The sequence below is a fragment of the Amblyomma americanum genome, chromosome 1 (genome assembly GCF_052857255.1).
Source record: "Amblyomma americanum isolate KBUSLIRL-KWMA chromosome 1, ASM5285725v1, whole genome shotgun sequence".
Classification (NCBI taxonomy): domain Eukaryota; kingdom Metazoa; phylum Arthropoda; class Arachnida; order Ixodida; family Ixodidae; genus Amblyomma; species Amblyomma americanum.
Window position 1 is genome coordinate 433,267,635 of NC_135497.1, and position 18,470 is coordinate 433,286,104.

Below are 18,470 nucleotides of genomic sequence, written 5' to 3' on the forward strand. Positions count from 1 at the left end.
CGGTGTGGCAACGTGCCTGGCCAGCATGATGCCCGTCCGCATATATGTACCAAGGACTGACTGAAGGATTCCCGGAAAAATTGCGTTTTCCACTAGTGCTGCCTATGGACCTCCTTCACCCCGCGACGTCACGAGGATGCGGTGGCGCTGATGTCAGGAGCGACTTTCGCATGGTAGGCAAAACAGGTTCCGGCTGCCCGTGCCTACCGCAGCTGCCTTAGCTATCGGCGGCTGCATCATGCCTGACTACTGCAGAAGCAGCATGTACTGACCAGCTGCGTCACTGTTGGATCCGCGTAGTAGTATAAAAGGAAATTTAAATTAGCCCCGATAGGTTTCTAGCAGATAAATACCGCATAAGGAAACTGGCTAGCAGGGAATGGGCCGTGGTAGTAGAACGCGAATTCTGGGAGTCGATCGGCACTGCCACTCAATGTACTTAATAGCATGGAAGTTACTGCGTTCATTCACCTGAACATCAGCATGGTGCGCTCATAACTGTGCAAGGAAAAAAAGCACATATGTAGCTCTGCGCGTATTTATCACATTGAGCCGGTGTGCACGGGGCGCCAGCAGGTTCACTCGGCCCCAAGAAATGCGTTCTTTTGTTAATAGCACAGCATGTTTAAACGACGCGTTTTATGGCATTTAATATGTACCTGAAAATGTTTTTTTAAATATGACTGACGTAATTATCTGATTCGAGTTGAAAGAAATTTGGTAAGTTCTTGCGCGGTCACGTTGGCATGCTTAGAATAACGTAAACGCCACATGCTTTTTCATATATTGCATCACGCATGTGTCATGTTTCATGATGTGGTCCATGATCGCGAAGTTTGTTTGGAGAAGCAGGCGTGCTACTAACAGACATGCGGCGAGATTGAGAAGACACGCGGCGATGAAACGCGTTTTCGTTATTTATGCATGCGAGATGTAACTAAATTTGGTGCAAATATTAAACTGCTGCGCTATTTTCACTAATGCGCTTTATTTTTACGTATACCTGGTGCAGTTCTTGAGTCATTACAATTAACACCCTCGTCAAGTCACCCCAAGGTCTTAAATAATTGATTAGAAAGTGCGCTATTTTTTATGCCAGCATGTTCACAAAGCCCTGTTCTGTATGATGACGCTGTTAGCTCTTCTTTTAGATGATCATGTACTTACGCATGCATAGTTACATGAAAACGTTTCTTACAAAAATAAAGAACATATATATAGTACTGCACGTGTAGGAAAAAATTAAGCGATTTATTACTTCTCAATCTCTCACTCGGAAATCGTTTGCGACAAATAGAATCATTCTATTTTCCTGCGTTACGAAATTACGAAGGTGTGAGTGATGCCCAATCGCAGAAAAAGTGAAAGGTCAGAAAACGAACCTTAACGTTTATTCCCTCGTTTTTGGCCTCTTCGCTTGCGCTTTGGTCAAAGAAATGTGGCAATGAACTCAAAGAAAGCGTCAAAGAAATCAGAGAAATTACCTTATTTTTCGAGAACACATCAAGAAAGCGTAATTTATAAATTTCTACTGAATATTTTGCTATAATTTTTTCGCCACTAAACAGATCACCCCAGGGTAAGAAAGAAAATCATTCCAGAAATCAAAAATTTTCACCAAATCGACCAGTTTAACAAGGGGAGACAGAAGTCGGCCTGGCTGGTGCGTGATCCTGCGGCTAAAAACAGCGCTTAAGCGAGACGAAGAATGGGAGACGACGCTGTCCCCACTTTTCGCTCAGCGCGACAGGTACGTGTGTCAGCAGACTGTGAGCGCACGTCTGCTCCGCCGAAAGAACGCCAGCACATCATCTCACTGCTGTCCCGAAGTAATATCATTCTGGCTATAGCAGAGTGTCAAAAACTTTACATTTTATTCAATGCCTAGCGTAGAAATCAACGGCAGAAATGCTTTCTGTTTACTAATAACCATATATACAATACACAGTGGCCAACTATTTCTCTGAATACGTCGCACGTGGTCAACGCGAGCTCGTGTAATTCAAGAAATTACCAAGTTGAAAACATCAACCATTACTGTGATTCGAAGAAACTGGAAACGCGCCTACAAGCCTCGAAAACCCGCGCTCAACACCTATCCGCGACGCCACTCCCCGACCTTTTGCCTACCACGAGCTCGCTAGCGACTGCAGCGCCACCTCGTTTGTTTACAAACATGCAGGAGGTCTATATCGCGTAGGTTGGATAACACGCGGCGCCCTGGAATTTTGTCGGTAAGGAAATAAGATTTTGGCGCACATTACTCGTAATTTGTCGTAATGTAGCAGCACGTAGCAGGCAAATGGCTCAGCAATCACATCACTGTATACAGCTAAGGCCCAGGCCGTGGACCCGCCTCATTCTTCCGTTTCTTCAATATTCTTCGGGAGATGTGCTTATTGGCGCTTGCTTTGAGTTTGCCAATTATCACATTTCTCCCACTGTTCAGTAGGAGCATTCCTAGCAACCTGATGGTAGGCATCTTAATTTGAGGACGATTGTCACCTTATGATGGTTTGAGTCTCGGGGGTTTTTCACGAAAGATCAGCAGTTCAGATTTACTCAGGGAGCAGATTAAGTCAATGCTCCTGGCACCGAGATTTGAAATCTGTAGCGGTTTGCGGTGTCTCATGAATTTAGCCATAATTTCCTGCAGCAGTCCAGAGGGTAATATCAGACGAGCCTCCTGCAACGGATCTCCTGACGCAGACTCAAGTGAATATGTGCGACGGCATCATCAATCCTCATCACTGGCAATATTAATTATGATGCAAGCAAACACAAGTCGTTAATACATCAGATGGCAGACGATAACTTTATATCCTGAACACGAATCTGGAACAACCGACTTCGTTGAGAGGGAGAAAAACTTTATTTGGTCCATTAAGTGTTTAGCGTTCGGTCTTCGTCTGCATCGCTGCAGACTCTGACCTTCAAAGCAGGGTTGGGCCCCTAGTCCAGGGCTCCACTGAGTCGTGCTGCTTCGCTTGCGTGCTGCACAATTTCCCTTTGGGCGGCGAGCTCGCACCTGGTGATCCGGCTCTCCCACTGCTCCGCACTCAGGGTTTTGTGTTGGTGGAACGTATAGTTTCGCTTACACTCCCAGGTTATATGGTAAAGCGTGGGTGTTGCCCCACACCACGGGCATGTGTTCCTATACTGTGTAGGATACATCTTGCTAAGTATATGTAGGTTAAAGAATGTTCCCGTTTGCAGCCTCCGCGAACTAGCTGCTTCTTGTGTTAGGCCCTTATGTAGCGGGGAGTATTTCTCCTGCCTCTTTGATAGTTTAGGTATTCTGAAAATCCGATCTCCACGGTGAAGTGCTGTCCCAGGGCGTATGGCCGCTTGGCTCGGTACGTGAAATCTCGAGCCAAGCTGTCTGCCCTTTCGTTTCCTTCTATCCCCGTATGTGCAGGAATCCAGATTAATTTGTGGGTTGCTGTTTTTCTGAGCTGTACTGCTTCGCGGAGGATAGCTAAGGCAACCCTGCAGATTCTACCTTTCATATAGTTTCTGCATGTCTCTTTTGAGTCCGTTAGGATGACCAATGATTCGTCTTTTCGATAGCCCTCAGTAGCTGCCAGCGCAACAGCGACCTCCTCCGCTATCCTGAGATACGTGTAGTTGCGCAGGTGATTAGATTGCCTGCGTTATCAACTACCACCGAAGCTGTCTTGTAATAGCTTTCACGTCCATTCCATGGATACATGATTGCATCCGTGAAGACTGTTTTCTAATTTGGCGAAGTACCTCTCCACATAATCTGCCCGCGCCTGTCTCCTGGCCGCGTGGAGATTTGGGTCCATGTTTTTCGGAATGGGATTGCCCTGCAGGGTTTTACGCATCTCGTCGGGTATATCGGCGGATTGATCGAGATTCCCCTTTGGGTCGCGACCCAACCTTGTCAGGAGCGCTCTTCCTGTAGCCGTGTTTCTGAGTCGTTGCAGCTATGCTTCTGCCAGCTCCACAAAGGTGTTGCCGATTCCTAGCTGTAGCAGCTTCTCATTCGATGAGTTTCTTGGTAGGTGGAGTGCCGTCTTGTATGCCTTCCTTAGGATTGTCTCTGCCTGTTCCGTTTCGCTTTTGACCATGGGGTCGCATGGCAGCGATGACCCTACTGACTATGAGGCTTCATACTAGTTTTAGCGTGTCTTCTTTCATTTCATGTCTTCGGTTGGAGAATCTGGTCATCATTCTGCCTACCTGTTCGGCTGACTTGCCGAGCAGGCAGAGTGTGTGGCTGCATTTTCTGCTTGCTGCAGCCACAACCCTAGGACTCTCATGTTTTTCTCCGGGATGTTTTGCCCCTCTAGTTTCACTTTGAGCGGCGCGTCGGTGGGATGTCTTCCTACCCTCAATAGTTCGGACTTTTCTGTAGAGCAGGCTAGTCCTCTTTTCTTCACGTATCTTTCAACGCATGTTGCTGCTCGTTGTAGCAGATCTTGCTATTCCCCCAGGGATCCATGGTTCACCCAGACCGTGATGTCTGCGTACATCGCATGCTGGATGCCCTGGATTCTGCTGAGTCTTCTCGCTAGGCTGATCATTGCCACAGTAAAGAGTATGGGCGAGATGACCGAGCCTTCGTCAAGAAGCAGCTGCACTGATCCGCTGTCATCGATCGTGAAGACCATGACCAAGGTGTCAAATCATAAGGCCATGATGATCACTATTGACAATAAAGAGTAGTACAGACAATGAATAAAACACATTGAAACATGATTGTCTCCATAGCTAGCGCTCATTGCCCACATTACCACATGTGCAATCACCATTCATTTTTCTTCTCGGAGCCAGTCTTGCTGTTACGACACCAATATGCATTCCCCTATAGTTTACATCAGTGTTTTTACAGCACGGCCAGGCATGCCAAAACTGCGCGTTCCTCACGGGCTGTTGTGCGATGGTCTCCTCACGGCTTCATCGCTTTTTTCGACACTGTTTCGGGGGGGGGGGAGAGAGCCGAGGTCCTCATGGAGGAATTTCTTACTGCACTTTTAAATACAGGCATTTCTTCCTGGCCCCTTTAAGTCCGAACCAAGTTTTATTACCCATTATGTTATATTTAGTTGTAATGGGTCATTTCATGGATTATTCTATTATTTTACATAGCCACATTACAGGCTGCTTACTGCCAAGCATCTAATGAACCAGTATACATTTCTGTGCACATTTTGTTTTGGTATCAGTCTAGTTTCGTTTAACCCCCTAAAGGACACACTTTCAAAAATGGTACCAAAATGATTTGGTACCCGAGCTAAAATTTGTCGGCAAACCAAGAAAATGCTTTGGACCAGCACTACTCCCCTTAAACCAGACACCGAGCACCGGAAAACACATAACAAGCTGGACTCTTCAGGAGCCAGAAATGACAGTCTGCTTATGATGCATTTATTTTTTGCCATTTTTTTCTGCATTCTGGGCATACTCAATTCAGTATTCGAAAGCTTTCTGTCATATTCGTGTTTGATTAGAAAATTACAATATCTGCAAACCACTAGTTATGGGGCTATACTATATGCATGCTAATCTAGTGCCATTTACGCATTTTCACCTGAGCGAATAGTGCATGCCATGTGCTAAAATCAGTGTCCAACATTAATCACAAGATCGTAAATGCAACATGTCTAATGTCAATGCCACATCAGCTTCAGCCATCAGCACAACTTAGTATTACTCTATTCGCTCACAAGGACACTAAACTCAGAGAATTTGCTTAGTGGAGTCCTTGCGCCGTGGCAGCAGACCCGCAGATGTAAAGCTGCCAGCGGCACTGCGAGAAAGAATACAAACGTCGAGCAGCACTGCCACTCGCCATCCACTTTGGCACCCCCTGCCAATCCCAAACGGCCCCCGCAGCAGACATCAGCGCTCATCCTATTGCTTTCCAGCAGAGGCTACCACATGGGACAACAATACGAGATGTCAACGGCATGCAATGCACAAGCACTTGCGAACCATTACACGTGAATTCTGTGACAAAGTTTTATTTCGTGGTCCACATGAATTCAAGCAAAATGAATTAAAAAGAAAACTTGCCCTGAACGTAAGAGAATTCAGTCAGAAAAGAAAAAAAAAAACAGCTATAAAATCCCAGCAGCATGTATGCGCAACCTAGGGGATGACACCAAGCACTCTTACTCTCCAATGACAACTGTACAGTCGATGCAAACTTCCAGAGCAAGCAAAAAAAAAAATGCAAAGGGACATGCAACATTACAACCAACCACTCATGCACAATGGATACTTTCACGGTAATAAATAAAAATGCAGATTAAAACATGCACAAAATGTTGTAGTAATACAATGCAGGAACTCAAGACACAGGTCCATAAAGTAGTGAGGGTAAAGAAAAGTACTGGGGTTTGCACAAAGCACGTGCTTCAATGCTGAGGTTGAAGAAAGTTCCCTAAATTAATGAAAAACTAAGCTACCTAGATTGAACAGTTCATTCTGTGAATCCTTCCTCAAAACACACCCAATTCATTGTAAAGCACAGCAAAACAAAACAAAACTGACCCACAGGTTTGAGCTGGGCCAACACCGATTAGGTGCAGACGAGACAGGTGCGGCAGGGCAGTTAAGTGCTGAGCAGCATTGCCTCAACAGTGACGCGTTATCAGAATGCAACTGCTGCATTTGAGGACGCCTTAGAACCAGTGCAAAAACAGTGGTCACAAGACTCCAGGTTGCTGCACGTGGTCACACTTTATGTACAATCAGGCAGCTACAAATCTAAGCAGCACTTGTGCAAACCTCCAATACCTGTTGCTTTGCCAAAACGTGGACTCTGCGAAAAGCTCAAGTGCAGGAACAAATAAAAAAAGCAACACGCAGCAAAGGACTAGATTATTCCACAACAGCAAACTGCTAGAAAAAAAAAGAAAATGCTCTGCCCTTTCGCAAAGCACGTATGAGATGTCAGTTAACCCTGTTAAATGCAGCAAGTCGCAGTTCTAGCACTAGTGGCCCCTGAAGGACACACAGAATTAGCTGCAACACATTTAAAGCGTGAAAGCATAGTACGGGCATTTAAACGCTGGCAACAAACACAGGGGCACAGGAGAAATACGCTCTGGTGAGGGATACAGAAACAAGAAACCAGGCTTATTGCTCGAAGGTCACCACTACAGGCAGGGCCAATTCGGCAGCTCACTGGAAGCAGTATGTGGCCACATACATGGCTGCATTCTGGAGGCATTCCGAGAATCAGCTCTCCCAGGCCACCATAGCCTTAGATCCAAACGTAGGCAGAGCATTTGACCAGACTTATAACGAAACTTGGCCAGCAGCCACAAAGTGCCACAGTTCATGTTTAGGTGAACAGCTGTATGATAACCACCAAACTAAGCATATGGCTACAAAATACCAGAGCTTCGAGTGGCATGAATCATCACGCTAAACCTGTCACCCATTTTGCTGCCACAGCAAGCAAGCAGAAAAGAGAGGACAACTTGACCTTTGACGCATGTTCTGTGGGATCAAGAAAGCCTGCGCTCTGCTGCAATCCCTTTTTCCTTGGTGTACATACCTGCAGCAGTCAGTGCATGCCTTCAATGGCCTTCACGATGTACTGGTGCGAGCAACTTGCAAGAGCACTTTGCCAACACAGCCTGTCGTAAGAAGATTGAAAACTGAAAACCGCACCATCATTACAGCTGTATTGGGAAAAATAAAAAAAAAACATGAGGAGCTGCAAGCTAAGCTGCCGCATAGGCTCAACCTGCAGCTGCTTCTACCTCAGCTTAAGCCTCCCGGCATGTGCTGTTAAATGGCTCTGGTTACGAGAGCATCACTTGACGTGCTAACAGCATTCTACAATTAAAAACTGGCAGTCGCATGCAAGCCAGCCAGTGCAAAATGCTTGTAGCCATCACTAACTTTTCCCATCAATTCATCGAAGAGCTAACACTAATTATACAACAATTTAAAATCCCCCGGCAACATTCTACATATACACGGCCTTTCAAGCAGAATGCTTTTAGAATAACATGAAATTATAAAAGACTGCAGGAACACTAGATAAAATTCTTGTATCTGCAAGGGCAAGAAGATGACTATTTTGAGATAAAGTGGCTCTACCATATGCATGCAAACAATATTCACAAATGCTAAACATACAACATATAAAAGCGAAATTAAAAGCAAGTACAAAGTGGAATAAAAGAATTGATGGGTCAAGTGAGATAAAAGACATTGGCACACATGCAAATGGAAGCAAAATTGACAGAAGATAAAAAAAGGCTGATCCACATGCTACTCACAAAAACAAAGCTTCCCAGATTACACTACTGTTCAGGAGCATGACCTTTTGTTTCACGCAAATAATCCCATTTCGCTCTCAAAGTACGATCTACAAGGGCAGCTTGGCCAATTATGTGCAACAGCTATAGCAGCATCAGCGCTATGCACTACTGCAATAAACAGAGCTGTAACGCAGATATTTAGACCATGACAGCTGAAAAGAGAGCTAAAATCGGCAACACACATAGACATCACAGGGTGTTCACAGGTTTGCAACAGCAGCTACAAAGAAGTGTCACCAGGAAGTGCACAGTGAACCCTGTATTGTTTACTTGAGCCTCCCCAAGCAAGAGAGATGCTGCAATCTTCGTGTCAAAATAAAAACGGAAGGCTAGACAGCACTAGCACCGAACACCCTTACTGGTGCGTAGGCAAGATGCAAGAATTTGGCGACTGTAGGCAGCTTGCAAGCTGTGGCTGAGTTCCCCTCAACTGGCTGACACCAGCATATTTGAAATCAATACAACACTGAAAGCCAACATGACTTTGCTGGAGGCAACTTATATATTTTAAGCTATTCAATTAGCTCACAGTTTCAATACAGCAGCACATGAATCTGCAGGGGCATATAGTGCCGAAGGGGAACTGCAACTAAGCGAAATTTGCTCTTCCTAACTGCACGTTGCTTTGCTCCCATAAAAGCAGCACTTGTCTGGAAAGGAATCCAAAACGATGCCAACATGTGGTCGTCTGCCAGATACTGGGCCCATGTTTCCATGTTCACACCAACAAAGGATGACTGTGCAAGCTCTTGGCAAAATCCTGCCAGTGTAATGTCTCGATCAACACTAAAACGGCACGTGCCGAAAGAATGAAGCCGGTCAGTGAAAGCCTCGCTCACGCCTCAACAATCTGCCCAAGGTATACATGTACTATCTACAGCCAAATGTGCCATCAAGGTCAACAGTGCTCATTCCAAGCAGCAATCCAACTGCCAAGTACTGCTCTGCCATTAGCAGCGCACCCCTCGGCAATATAACAAGCTACCATATCACTCAAACCATTCATTCAGCACACATTTCGAGGGCTCAAACAGCTATACAACAGCACATGCCACAAGGCAGTGATGGCACATTACAAGCTGACATAACACTCTTTACACCGGGCAAGAAATGTGCGCTCCAACCACAAGGACATCTGATGGCTGCATGGGGGTTGTGCTTCGGACACAATGTTCAAGCACAGAAGTGTGTGGGCAGGGATGTGGCAAAAATAGAGGACGGCAAAAAGTGGTGCAGCTGAACTTTGATGGAATGACCCTCTGCTGCAATTTAACCACTTCTGGATCTGGGTCCCACGTGAAAATAAAACGAAGTGGCACCTGAATTGTGGCTAGACTCCCTTAAACAGGGCATCAACAGGCCCAGGTGGCTGTGCATTATCAAGTGCACTGCGTAAGAACTACTAGTTACCACAGCACAGAAGCAGTTCATCCCTGCCTCATCCAGGTTACCCCGACATTTGCGCAGTGCGGCTGGCCCGATAACAGCTTTCAGAGTCGAGCGGGTCAGGAACTGCACAAGCCAAACTTACTGGCTGCAGACATTAGTGGCAGTGTGTACAGACAACAAAGCAGTGCAAGCATTTAAAAAATAAAGCTGCAAAAACCATCTGCTTGCCACACCAAACAGTTCCGCTGACATTCTCGGGTGCCATAACCACACAAAAGCTCCTGACCACTGTATGGCACATGACCGTGACCTGATGCTCCAGAGTAGAGCAATAACTGAAGAGGAAAAGGGCACTCTCTGACCAGGGACAGTCAATGGTGTGATGCACAGTCATGTACTTCACATAATCGCCAATGCTGGGCCAAGGAAGCAGTACCACTAGATGGTGCAGTAGTACAGAAGCGGTACACGGCCAGACTAAAAAGGGTAAGGAGTCGCACAGGAATGTCAATAACACCGGAGGAACAGCCTCTCAATGCCGCCAATATTTTGCACAACCTCAAGGATGATGCAACACAGCACAGGCCAGGGATGAAAATGCAAGCTTGCTATGACATAGCAAGCACTTACCACAGGAGAATACCTTGTAGCGAAGACACCACTGGCGACAAGCAAAGGGGAGAGGAAAGGCACTGGTATAAAATACCTAAAAACCACCGTGAAAAATGGGTCCCCAAAACACACACGTGCTGCTACAATATTAGGCAGCACCACAGAGTAAGAAAACACACACCACAGTTGAAATGCGCACCGCTTTATGTGCCCCACCATGAGTGTAGAGTCCCAGAGATCCTGAACCTACTAACGTTGCAGTGGTGGTTGACAGGCAGTGACGACGGGGCCAGTGTGGCCTCCCATCTGGCACAAGAGTCCCAGCCACCAGCAGCAGGTACAAGGGGCAAAACAAGGCAGAGTTCACCAGTGGTGCAAAACTCCACTCAAATAAGGGCGGGCCCAAGTCATCGCTCTGGAGCTTTCTCGCGGTGCGGCCGGAGCCGGGGGCGACAGTGCCGCTTGTGGAGTGGCCAATCGCGCTGCTGGCAGAAGAGGCCACAGTAGCGGGCAGCTTGGCAGCGACCGCAAATGCTGAACTCACGTGGCTCCCTCTCCAGGCTGCTGCAAGGTGGATAGTGGCACTCGTAGTAACAGCCGCCTTCCTCTGAAAAGCGGGAACACAATTTGATGGCACCACTTCTTAGCAGAGGAGGCACCCATACTTTCTCCACATAGAACATTTTTGTTCTGTACACATTTTCACACACACAGCTGCAGTGTTCACACAAACACCTACACACAAACACCTACACTTAAGTTTATAAAAGCACAATGGGAGCGATGCAATTCAGCTTTCTCATTGCATCCAGCCAGGAATTCCTATGTGCAGATTAATACTCAGTGTGCACCCATAAATGTCAAGCAACACAACTCAGATAAAAAAAATTTAAATTTTTTTTGACGAAGTTGCATGTCATGAAATTATGATGGGTGCAGGAAGAACATTGTCAGGAAACTAAAAATTTGCTCAGAACAAGCCAATTACTTTCACGGGACACTTATGTTCCGTCATAAGGCTACGACTGCAATAACATTAATGGGTCACTTCAGCAACCTGGATTTCTCTATGCATATCACTTTGCCGACATAGGTACTTTTTTCTTTCCTTTCCATTTTTTTTGGGTGGGGGAGGGGCTGTAATTCATTTTTTCTTTTTCTGTTAATTTACTACAAGACACAAAACGCCTCCCTTTAACCAAATCGAACAAACGCTCCTCAATGGTCTAGGGTAGTGCGCCTGGCTCACGACCCAAGGCATAGTGGTTACAGGCCCAGCTGGACCATTTTTCTTTTCAGTGCAACTGCTTTTCTTCCTTTAGATGCATCAACGTAACGGTGGTGGAATGACGTCGCAACCCTGAAGACCAATGAGGAATTGTGGAGTGACGTCATCACTATTGTATTGTGTGATCGTAGTGGGGTGTTTGAATTACCGACACAAAGTCATGTGGTTGTGACATAACGATCCTTCCAACCAATCCGGATTTTCTCGATAACGTCAACGGTGGGTTTTCCGCTGAACGGGACATTTAACGCTGTCGCACTAATAAACAACACCTACAACTAAAGCTGTCGTGCCTCGATTACGACACTATAAAGGCAAATGCAGCAAAGAAATGCAGCCACGTGAAAGCAATCCTCATTATGCACGAACATTAGAGCAAACATAAAAATGCAGCCACACTGTAGCATCCCCGATATCTCGTTTGTCTCGCCTTTATTTATAGTGCCATGCTTTGGTTTCGATTTTAAGCAGAGCCCACTAATATAGGCCAACTTACAATCGTGTAAATACGGTAATGCCGCAGCCAAAAAACAAGGGCAGCAGTGTTTCAATGTCGATGCATTGCCCCACACTGCCAGTCACACACACCCATGTCCACTCAAGAGATGGAAGCATTTTCACTACTGTGGCAGCCCTAACGGACATGTACAAGTGTGGTCAAAATTATACGCAGGACGCTTCGGCGTCTCAACTTTTATAACGAGTTTTGCAAAGGAAATATGACGGATTCTTGTGGTTATGCGACAGTGCACCAGGAGCATGTGACAGCTCATACCAGGTGTCCTAGGCAAGTGAAACCAACACGGAGCTCTTGAGAATCTTATGTCTGGCTGAAATATTTGCAACAAGGCACCATTTACGCTGCTTTTTCATCATCCCTAAACTGAGGCACTCCAGACATGATCTCGGAAAAAAAGCCACTCATATCCTGCACCCAGTGTAAATGCGACACCCTGTCAGACAGCATTATGAAGAGCAGTGGATTTTTTTTTTTCTGATAGTGCATCTTCAGGTACACAAGAAGCACCACTGTAAGTTGCAGATTTTTAATTTTGCACTTCTTTTAGGGTCGGTAGAAAAACTATGTAAACTGCATTTTGGTGGAAAGATTTCAGCTGGCTCTTCATCAAGGAGATCCGCGACATTCATAGACACTTTTCCCACAGCCAATTTTTAAAAATTTAGCCACTTAATCTGAAATAATTAACCTACTTTGCAGAACAAAAAAGATACTGCAGACTATACCACACAAATTCTTAGCAGCCCAGTGTTTGCTTCACTCATCTAGTACACTGATGTCTTTCTTAAAAATCTGGTTACGTTTACACGAGACCTCCGGTATATTAAATGCCTCCCCCCTCTATTTTCAGTATGTAAGGTGCAATGAGAGATTGAATGCCAAAGCCTGCTCCGTATTACAGTTAAAACTCGATTTAACGAAGTTGAGGGGAGCCGTGAATTATTTCGTTAAATCGAGAACTTCGTTAAATTGAATGAGGCATTTCTTGGGCACATAATTCAGTACATTCGATTACAGTAAAACCTCGTTAAAACATACCCGCTTAAACAGTACTTTCATTTTAAAAGTAGTAAAGTCAAGTCCCCGACTGAGCACCCATTGAACATAATGCATTTTGCATCCGCATAAACCGTACCAGCTTATCGCGGTCGTATCGGTTAGCACGTACCATTTGCACTTTTCGTCGCACTCGCGCGTGACGAATTCACGCCGGTAGCACCGACCCAAAGGACGGTTCGGCTAGCGGTGCAACAATCTTCCCTAAATACCGCCGACGGGACGGCAAGCCACACAGCTAATGACAAATTGGCGCCAAAGTTGGTAATCATACAACTAGCGCAATCTTTGGGGGTCCGTATGGTCATCGTCATGACCCCCCGCGCTACTTTCGAGTGGGTAGCGCCAGCACCACGACCGGCGCCGCTAGCGTGTATGAAAAGAAACAACAAAAATTCTTACTCGACAAGAAAGGCCCGAGGGGACTACAAATTTATTTTCCGCCAAAGAAGTCGGTGATCTTTGCCTGCGTGCGCTTTGTGAGCAACGGCCGCACCGATTTCTCGTAGGTCTGAAGTGCGTCCAGCGCGTCTTCCGTCCCCCCGTGTGCGCCGGCAAAATGTCGCAGCAGATCGAGAGCATCCATCACCTGACCTGGTGTCGGCACGGGAGCTTCGGCACCTGCAGGGTCGTCGGCAGCGTCTTCAGCCGTCACTCCCTCCACGCTTCCTACAAGCCGCAACATATCGGCATCAGTCAAAACTTCCGTTGTGACTGCGTTTGCGTCGGCGTTCACATAGTCTGAGAAACTTATGCCTGTGGGCACTTCATCCACTGAGCGAAGGTGTTCCCAGGCATCTTCATCCTCGTGCACGGCGCTCGCGCAGTCCGGACCAGCTTCGGCAGTTTCAGGGCCTAGTGTATCGAAACCGGCAGTCCTGAAGCAGTTGACAATTATCGACGGCCTCAATGCTCTCCAAGCCGCCGCCACCATCTCAACCGCCATAAAAATATCTATTTTCGTCTCGCGCTTCAGCTCCAGGTTGAGGAGAACTCTGTCGACGACTCGACGCTTGTATGCGCACTTCACGCTATTAATTATCCCTTGATCCAAGGGCTGAACCACGGATGTTGCGTTTGGGGGGAAGTAGCGGAGCTCCACGCTGGTCAGCTCGACCTCTGCAACGTAGTGGGCCGTGCAGTTATCCAGCAACAGGCACACTTTCCTTTTCTGGCGACACATGTCGCTGTCAAATTCCTTCAGCCATGTAGCGAAAATGGCACGCGACATCCACGCCTTTGAATTGGCAACGTACTTCACAGGAAGCTTTTCGGTGCCTTTAAAACAGCGCGGCCTCGCACTCTTTACGATGACAAGCGGGTCTCGTTTGTCGGCGTTTGTTGACGCACAGCAAAAGAGTCAGCCTTTGTTTGCTGTGTTTGCCGCCGTGGCACGCCTGCGCCTTCAGGGCGAGTGTTTTTTTAGGCAGCATTTGGTAGAATAGACCGCTCTCGTCGACGTTGTAGACGTCGCTGGGGGCATATTTTCCCAGAATGTCGGGCACGTTTTCAGACTGCCAGTCGCCGACTACAGCCATGCTTACGCTGCTCGCTTCACCGCTAAGCACTTTCCCGATGATGCCGTGTCGTTCTTTGAAGCGCGACAGCCAGCCGGGACTTGCCTTGAACTCGTTGTCGCCCAGCAAGCACGCGAAAGAGCGAGCTTTTTGTTGGAGCAGGTCTCCACTCACGGGAATACTATTCTTCGCCCGCAAATCCATAAACCAGGCGAAGAGGGCCTCTTCGATTTTGCTTTGAGGAGTGGTCTTCAGCGTTCTTTTGCGCGAGAGATTCCCCGACGAAGTGGCGCGGAGGATGTCATCTTTCCCTTTCAATATTGTGGAGAGAGTACTCGCTGGAATGCCATGTGATGCAGCCATGTCACATTTCTTCTGTCCACTTGTCACAGCACGAATTATGTCCGCTTTCTCGTCCAGGGTAAGCCTTTTTCGTTTCTTGCAGGGCTCCATCTGCTAGTCAGGATGGTTAGCGGCGCGCTTGCTCGCACACACCACGTCCGCGTTCACGATAGCAAGGCTAGACTGATGGAGGCCTAACAAGCTGAGCTTGACAGAGACGTGCGTTCAAAGGCACGGGGAAATCCGCACAAGAGCGAACACAGAGCACAACACACAAACACACACAAAAAAAACACGCGAACTGCAACAGCGCCATCTATGAAATGTGGCACGAAACTTTTTTACTGCTGGCGCCATCTCGTGAGCTCGACTCAAAATTAAAACTCGTTGAAAAAAGCGACGGGATGAAGATGCTCCGCGCTGTTACCGCTGACTCGCAATCAATAAATTTTGGGGTGCTGTCTACAAAATAGACCAAAAATTAACACTTTTTCACCTTTATTTCTCGAAAAAAGGTTTGTTAAATCGGGACAGATCACGGAATCGGTTTCGTTATTTCGGGTTAGTCAAAGCATTGAACCCTATGGGCGTCTGAGGGGGAATTAGGATACCTTCGTTAAATCGAGATTTTCGTTAAATCGAGTTTTGACTATTACGACTGCAACTGTACACGCACGCGAGTTCAGCTTCACAAACATCATGGATGAGTAGGAAAACACACCAGTCCAGTTTCACAGCTCTCGCAAAAGAGAACTCAAAGGGAATCCTTGACCCGGACTTGGGGCATCAAGTCAGTAAAGTTTTCTTCGTATTCTTTTTCAAAGGGATTTAAACTTAACTGCAAGTTGGGCGTGTTGGAATAGATTCATGCTTGAAAACGGAGCAACCAGACGACAGCACCGTGGAAGAGCACACAGGAAGAGTGCTGACTATTAATAGAATGCCAGATTGCCCTCTCTGCTTTTTCTGCTCCATGCTGTCACCTTGTTGGCACTGCTTTTCAAGTATAGATTATGACTTGTTCAGATGTGAATTAATGTGTGAATATATTTTCCATGGCTCAATGTGCAGGCGCAATTTGTGTTTTTATCATACTAACTTAGTTAAGATGATACATTTCTGCCTGTTCTGCGAGTTCTCTAATCATGAGGTGTTATCCAACCAACACGGATTTTCACTTACAGCCTCACAGGGCATGGATGCCAGTTGTAATTACCCATCAATCCAAATTGAACTAATTTAGAGCACTGAAATTCTGCTGCCCACGAACTGCACTAGCTGTGGGCAGATGTTGCCGGCAAGCTACACAAGGCTTTACTCAAGCAGAGGACTAGTCATGTCTGCGCAGCCCTAACTAGCCACAGACGTGGAATTCATATAGATAAACAATAAGGGCTACAGTTCCACAACTCACCTTCCTCTTCAATCACCTCCCCATTGGCATTGTAATACTTGGTGGCAGTAGCATCCGCAAGCTAAAAGAAAAAAAGAAGAAAAAAAAGTGAAACTTCGTTGTGTGAAGAACTGCTCCACAAAAATGAACCTGCACAAAGTCAAGGAGCATGGTAGCATAGAACTACCAGACAGCTGCTGGCAACAGTACAACCATTGCAAAAAGACATGAATCTGGCTCCAGCAAGCTGTACATCACGAACCCAAATCGCATCTCTTTGAGGATGCGATGATCAAGTGCCAGTGATGCTGAGAACACTACACACCATGTTGCACCCTCAATGCCAACATGTCCCACTAAGCATACGTCCCTATCATTTATTTTCAATCATAACTATCAAAGAAAACGAGCAGATTGCGAGACAATAAGTGGCTACTAAGCCTCTCCAAGACAGTGAAGAGGAGGGGTGAAAACTGGGCCAGGTGTCACTCGAGAGCAGAAAGAGAAACTCTGACAGCTCATTGACAAGTAGCATGACTGCTTCCGAAACAACATTCCGAATATTTTCAATCATAACGATCAAAGAAAACGAGCAGATTGCGAGACAATAAGTGGCTATTGGGCCTCTCCGAGACAGTGAAAAGGAGGGGTGAAAACTGGGCCAGGTGTCACTCTAGAGCACAGAAAGAAATTAACAGTTCACTGACAAGTAGCACGACTGCTTCCGAAACAACATTCCCAAAATGGGCTGCACAAATGCTGCTGAAATAAAGATCAAACGATGTTCAGAAGCCTCTGAAATTTCATCCCTACCAAGCCGTGAGCACACACACAAAAGAATTTTCAAGCAACTAAAGCAAGCCAGTATCACTTTCAGCTCATAGTAAGGTTTGGTTTAGGGTTTGGTTTAGGGGGTTTAACGTCCCAAAGCGACTCAAGCTATGAGAGACGCCGTAGTGAAGGGCTCCGGAAATTTCGACCACCTGGGGTTCTTTAACGTGCACTGACATCGCACAGTACACTGGCCTCTAGAATTTCGCCTCCATCGAAATTCGACCGCCGCGGCCGGGATTGAACCCGCGTCTTTCGGGCCGGCAGCCGAGCGCCGTAACCACTCAGCCACCGCGGCGGCTTTGCTCATAGTAAGGTTATACAAGTCCTACCTACTGGCATGAAAAGCAACCGGGGAGCAATTACTGCATGAAGTAACATGCTCTCAACATAAAAGTGCTGCTATCCGCTACCACTGGTCGATGATCGGCTGGAGTGTTCAAGGAAAGCATTTCAAGTATTTAAACCTCGCATCAGGCCACAACAGTAGCTGACTGATTCTGCAGACACCAATAATTTGATCTTGTCCAATATGTTGAATTTTTGAGGAGAAAAGCTAGGCACGTAACAGGAGTGTGTACACACAACCATTATTTCGGATCTGTAGAGCCCAAAATTAAATTTTTTGGATGAAATAAGTTGGGACTGAGCATCGCTCCCACAGTCAACTCTTTTCCGCCAAATAAGGTGCCATTACGGTCTGGCTTGAACAGGCGCCGAGGTTTCTGTGCCCCACTTTGCCACTTGACGCAATGGCACACGCTATTCTTTTCGAAGCCCCGTACACCCTGGGCCCTGTGCAGCAACAGCGGACAACAAACGGTGTCTACAATGATAAGCGCACGATCGCGCTGATAACATACCAGCAGGAGCACCCGCCGCGGCTCAGACAATGTCGCCACCCATAGAATGGAGAGCAGGAAAGCTAGAGAGGGTGTCGTTGCCACTTTTCGCATGCAGTGTTTACTCGCGTAATTTGCACGCCCCTAATTTATACCAGAGGTTATAAAAATTTTACTCGCATATTTTACGCTCCCTGCTGTGCCAGACCACCAGTAATGCACACGGATGCACGCAAGGCAGACTTGGGAAGATCAGCGTGGCCGCGTTGCACTGTGCAGCTACTATAAAGCTGCAAGTGGCAAGACCACTAACTGCACTAACAGTCACTTTCCCGGACGAACAGTTGCGAGAGCAAATTTCCACACGCGCC

The 18,470-nt window shown here is 46.7% G+C and overlaps 1 protein-coding gene across 1 annotated transcript in view; it reads right to left on the bottom strand.

Annotated features, from left to right (window-relative positions):
- Window positions 1-5,974: 5,974 nt before the first annotated feature.
- LOC144115890 (zinc finger MYND domain-containing protein 19-like) overlaps window positions 5,975-18,470 on the bottom strand; it is a gene marked incomplete at its 5' end in the record, with an annotated part of 33,623 nt that continues 21,127 nt past the window's right edge. The window contains 2 exon segments of the mRNA XM_077650509.1: window positions 5,975-10,917; window positions 16,448-16,508. Of these exon segments, the coding sequence (XP_077506635.1) occupies window positions 10,718-10,917; window positions 16,448-16,508 (261 nt within the window).